This window comes from Rhinoderma darwinii, chromosome 1 (assembly GCF_050947455.1).
Source record: "Rhinoderma darwinii isolate aRhiDar2 chromosome 1, aRhiDar2.hap1, whole genome shotgun sequence".
Taxonomy (NCBI): Eukaryota; Metazoa; Chordata; class Amphibia; order Anura; family Rhinodermatidae; genus Rhinoderma; species Rhinoderma darwinii.
Window position 1 is genome coordinate 447,444,797 of NC_134687.1, and position 6,000 is coordinate 447,450,796.

Genomic DNA, 6,000 nt, shown 5'->3' on the forward strand with positions numbered 1-6,000 from the left:
GCTGGATTCACACGAGCACATTACGTCCGTAATGTACGGAACGTATTTCGGCCGCAAGTCCCGGACCGAACACACTGCAGGGAGCCGGGCTCCTAGCATCATAGTTATGTACGACGCTAGGAGTCCTTGCCTCGCTGCGGGACAACTGTCCCGTACTGTAATCATGTTTTCAGTACTGGACAGTAGTTCCATGGAGAGGCAGGGACTCCTAGCGTCGTACATAACTATGATGCTAGGAGCCCGGCTCCCTGCAGTGTGTTCGGTCCGGGACTTGCGGCCGAAATACGTTCCGTCCATTACGGACGTAACATGTTCGTGTGAATCCAGCTTAAAACTTAATAATTAAGAGAAAATATTTTTTTTATATACATTTTTATTGAATAAAACCGATACATATTTGGTATTCCCATACTTTATAATTATGGTAAACAACTTTACCCTTGTGGAATTATTACAGCTAGTCAGATGAATTGCTGTCCATTAAGTAAATGGATGGTTGGAGCCCACCAGAAATGAGGCCACTTAACTAATAACGAACAAGAGGATCGGGTATGTTCAACATGCCCCATCCTTTTCTCCCCCAAAATCTGCTGTCAGGGAAGAGTCTGGTTCCGTCTATACACAAGGTCTATCTGAAATCGGCGGGTTCGGCCAATATACATCGAATGTGTAAGGTTCCACAAGATAATGTTGTTAATTATTTTTGCATTAGCTACACTAAACCAAAGGGTCAGTTACCGGATTACACCGCACCAGTTGTGCTTCCTGATGATCATACAGCAGTTGAAGATTTCTGCACTAAAATTCACAAGAACCTCATCAAAGAATTTAAGTAGTGAGTATCGTTCTGATTTTGCTGTATAATCTTTTTACCGAAAGTGCTTTTTAATTATTGATTTTCATTCATTATTTTCCTGTGCATATTGGTTTTTACAATCCATGTTCTTGTTCATTTAAAATGTTTGCCTTAGCATTGTCTTGTGTTTGTTATAGTTTGGTATTTTACCTACACATGAATTAGGTAGTTATTGGTGGTATTGAATGGTGTTAACACACCATTCTGCATAGGCCAAGCTCCACTTTTTTTTTTATTGCCGACAGAAGATGGCAAGATCATAGAATCGGGAACAACCTTGCAATTGGTGGCTTATGCAGCGTATTTGCACAAGACTCTTAACAATTTAGCGAGGTATGAAATACGTAATTCAACTAAATGAGGGCACATAACTAAGGGCTTGTCCACACGTAATGGAATTGCTGTGTATTTTCCATCCGGAATCGCAGTTTTTCAGAGGAGATATCAATATCTCCAAGCGTTAAGAAAAATGCAGCAAATTCCACACCATTTTGTGCCGTAAAAAAACACAGAAAATGGTGCGGTTTTTCTGCGGAATGGCTGCAGAAATTTTGTGCAGCAATACCGTTGTGTGGACAGGCCCTAACAGCGAAGGGATAAGAGAGGCTGCCACAGTGTGAAGTCAGGCATGTTAGCTGCCTATCTGTTCCATATAATGCAGGCTCGTCTAAATGGCATGAATGTACAGTAGTGTTAAAAAAAAAAAAAAAAATAGCAGTGAGTTTAAAAAAGTCAATAAGTTCTTATAATGATTTTGCGCTTTATTTGTCTAAATGCAAATGCGCTGGAAATACTACACATTCAATTCCAAAACTTGTATGTGATAAATAGGCCCAACACCATATGAGAAACATCCCCAGATCATGATTTTTGGCGCACCATGCTATACGGTCTTCACAGTGTACTGTGGCTTGACTTTAGTACTCGGGGGTCGTCTGACATACTGTCTGCAGCCACTAGACCCAAAAAGAAAAATTTTTGCTTTCATCGGTTCACAAAATATTGCGGCATTTCTCTTTGGGCCAGTCAATGTGTTCCTTGTCTTTTTTCAACAATGGGACTTTGCGGTAACTTGGCTGATTGTAGCAGTACCCACTGGTAACTTCAGATCTTCTTTATTTCTGGAGCTGATCAGTGGCTGAGCCTTTGCCATTTTGGCTATCCTTCGATCCATTCGAATAGTAGTTCCCCGCTTCCTTCCGCATCCTTATAGTTTAGGTTGCCACTTCAAGGCATTTGAGATCATTTTAGCCGAGCAGCCTAGAATTTGCTGCAATTCTCTTTCCCCCCTCCAATCAACTTTTTAATCAAAGTTCGTTTATCATCAGAATGTCTGTAACGACCCATTTTCCTCAGTATTTCAGAAGGAAATGCACTATAACCAACATGTACAACATTTGCCACCCTCCTACATTAACACCTTTACGATGGACGGACATATCCGTCCTATGGAGGAGCTAGTTCCCGCATAAGGACGGATATATCCTTCCTCTGATCGCACGGGTACTGCCACTGTACCCACGCGATCAGCGACAGGAGCACGGCAGTTATGCCCCAACTTCCGGAATCGAGTTCCGATTCTGGCAGTTTAACCTATTAGATGCCGCTGTCAATAGCGGCATCTAATGTGTTTGACAGAGCGAGGAAGCTCCCTCTGTCACCCATCGGCGCCCCCGCAAAGAAATCACAGGGCGCCGTTGGGTTTCCATGGCAGCCGGGGGCCTAACAAAGGCCCCCAGGTCTGCCTTCAGCAACTACCTATTAGGCCATGCCAGAGGTAGTTTTACACTGACGGGCGATAATGCTTTGGTATACCAAAGCATTTTATAAGCGATCAGCAAATCGCATGGTGAAGTCCCCTAGTGGGACTAAAAAAAAATAAAATGTGGAACCGTTAAATAAAGTTTATGAAAAAAAAAAAAAGACCATTATTTTCCTGTGCATATTGGTTTTTACAATCCATGTTCTTGTTCATTTAAAATTTTGCCTTAGCATTGTCTTATGTTTGTTATAGTATGTCCAAAAAAACTATGGCAAAGTTCCTTTTTGTTCTCCCATTCCCACCATAAAAAATAAGTTACAATAAGTCCCATGTACCCCAACATACTACCAATGAAAACTACACCTTGTCCCGCAAAAAACAAGCCCACATATGGCTGCATCAACGGAAAAATAAAAAAGTTATGGTTTTTGTTTTGCAAACTTACGTAAAGGTTTTATGTTTTCCTATTTGGTATCCCTGTAATCGTGCCGACCCATAAAATAAAGGTAACATGTTATTTATGCTGCATAGTGAACGCCGTAAACGTATAACGTGAAAAACAATGCTGGAATAGGTGTTTTATTGTCAATTCTTTCCTAAAATAAAGTTAATAAAAGTTATACGGCTATGTCGACGGAATAAAAAAAAAGTTGCAACTTTTAGAATGCAACAGTGAAAAAAACAAAAATAATCCTTGGTCATTAACGTGCAAAATGGCCTATTCACTAAGGGATTAAAGTGTAGCTAAACGTTTGACAAACTTCTGACATGTCATAGTGACATGTCAGACAATTGTATTGGTGGGGGACCGAGCACTGAGACCTCCACCAATCGCTAGAACTAAGCAGCTGAAGTGCTCGTGTGAGTGCTTAGCTGCTTCGTGTGTGTTCGGCTTTTTCCGGAAATAAATGTATCGTGTACGGAGTCAATAGAAAGTCTGAGCCCGTACTCCGATTTACATTGGCTTTCCGGAAAAAGCCGAACAGACACGAAGCAGCTGTGCGCTCACACGAGTGCCTCAGATGCTTCATTCTAGCGATTGGTGGGAGTCTCCGTGCTCGGACCCCCACCAATACAAACTTCTGACATGTTACTATGACATGTCAGAAGTTTGTCAAACATTTAGCTACACTTTAAAATTGATACCTGTTAGGGTATGTTCACGCGCTTAACAAAAAACGTCTGAAAATACGGAGCTGTTTTCAAGGGAAAACAGCCCCTGATTTTCAGACGTTTTTTGAGCAACTCACGTTTTTCGCAGCATTTTTTACAGCCGTTTTTGGAGCTGTTTTCATTGGAGTCTATGAGAAAACGGCTCCAAAAACGTCACAAGAAGTGTCCTGCACTTCTTTTGACGAGGCTGTAATTTTACGCGCCGTCTTTTGACAGCGACGCGTAAAATGACAGGTCGTCGGCACAGTATATCGTAAAGCCCATTGAAAGTAATCGGCAGATGTTTGCCGACTTATTGGAGGCGTTTTTCAGACGTAATTCGAGGCGTAAAACGCCTCCATTACGTCTGAAAATAGGTCGTGTGAACCCAGCCTTACTCCACAGAATGAAGGACTTCAAAATAATAGCAGTGAGGGGTTAAATTTGTGAACGCGCCCCTTTCAATTAATGATTCAATTACTCAGAATGAGCGGCATGCATGTCCTAACTGTTGGCTGTTTTTTTTCTACTACACCTACAAGTAAATTATTTATTAAGTAGAAATATCACTTCCGCCAAAAGCATTGAATTATCAGGTTAATGATGTTGGACTGCTATTTTAGTTTTTTTTCAACACTACTGCATTTTGCATAGAGCAAAAAAAGAAAGCACATTGTATGATTTGATTCTTACGATTATTTTTCTCTCTGGCTCATAGTGCATTGGTTTGGGGTTCATCTGTAAAGCACAATCCACAAAAAGTTGGGAAAGATCATGTAATGGAAGATGAAGACGTCATTCAAATTGTAAAGAAGTAATCAAAACAGACTGCCTTATCGCTTATGTCTTCTTAAGGTTTATTTTAGATTTTGTCGTGACAAGACAAACCATTGTACACCCATGAAACTGTTGCAATATTAAAGCGTAACTAAACGTTCGATCAACTTTTTATTTTCTAGCAGCATGTGTAATATGAATATATTTTGTAATATACTTTATTAATGAATTTAGGCTTCTTTTTGTGCTTTTATATGTGTTTTAAATGGCCACTCTGACACTTTTACTACATTTTATTTCTTCTGTTGCTAGCAGAAATCCGTACACCGTTTGACTGTATCGGTGTACGGACTCGGCTGCCTGTGAGTACGGGTGGGTGGTGGCCCCATCCTTGACATCAGATGTGCACGCCCCCATCGTGATGTCAGGAAGGTCTCTCTGCCTCTATGTATTATAGAGTAACCGGCAGCAGCAGAGCGCAAGGAGGGGAATGACAGCTCTGCCTCTGTCCGGTCTATGGTATGTGTGAGTGGTGCTTCTGTAGCAGAAGCGCAGGTCTAGCGGCGGCTCCCTCACTAGACCTGCACTTCTGCTACGGAAGCGCCTCTCACACATACCATAGGCCGGACAGTAGCAGAACTGTCATTCTCCTCCCTGCGCTCTGCTACTGCCTGTTACAGTGCTGTGGACAGGGAGGGGGTGGCAGACCTGCGCTCAGTGGCGTAGCTATAGGGGTCGCACTTGCGACCGGGCCCCTAAGCCAGGGGGGCCCGCAGGCCCCCCTCGCCACACTAACGCTGACTGGGCTGTACTAAGGAGGAGGAGCCAGGATAATCACACTGCCGCACTCCGCGCTGTCTCAGGCGGCAGTGATGGACTTGCATGCACTGCTGTTCTCTTACTTCCCCGTCATTAGGATGAATTTTCTGCGCGCACTGGTCTCTGTGCCTGGGTGATTCTCCCCCTTCCCTCTGGCAAAGACTCTCAGGACACTAATCTGAGCTGCTAATTGGCATCAGATAAGACTAGGACTGCTCCGTCCCCCCCGCAAGCACCCTGCCCTCCTGTCTTATCTTCCCTGCACTTGCCAGGGAAAGTGCACACTCCAGAAAAAAGGAATCAGTTTTTCTTTTCAGAGATATTTAGATCTCTATATATAATGTGTTCTGCTGTGCATAGCTCAGTGCACGCTCACAGTATTGTAGTTATCACCTCAGAGTTCAATGCCTATGAAAGATACAAACAGACAAATCGTAAAATAGTGCCTGTTAGGCTATGTTCACACGGGGTCTTTTGCCGAGTTTATTGACGCGGAAACCGCGTCGCAAAACTCGGCAGAAACGGCCCGAGAACGCCTCCCATTGATTTCAATGGGAGGCGTCGGCGTCTTTTTCCCGCGAGCAGTAAAACTGCCTCGCGGGAAAAAGAAGCGACATGCCCTATCTTCGGGCGC

General features: G+C 43.1%; 1 protein-coding gene across 1 annotated transcript in view; it reads left to right on the forward strand.

Annotated features, from left to right (window-relative positions):
* DRG1 (developmentally regulated GTP binding protein 1) overlaps positions 1–4,708 on the forward strand; it is a 49,274-nt gene extending 44,566 nt beyond the window's left edge. Inside the window, exons 8-9 of the mRNA XM_075831541.1 lie at positions 713–835; positions 4,489–4,708. Of these exons, the coding sequence (XP_075687656.1) occupies positions 713–835; positions 4,489–4,588 (223 nt within the window). The 3' untranslated portion in view covers positions 4,589–4,708. The remainder of the gene's footprint in view (positions 1–712; positions 836–4,488) is intronic.
* Positions 4,709–6,000: the final 1,292 nt, after the last annotated feature.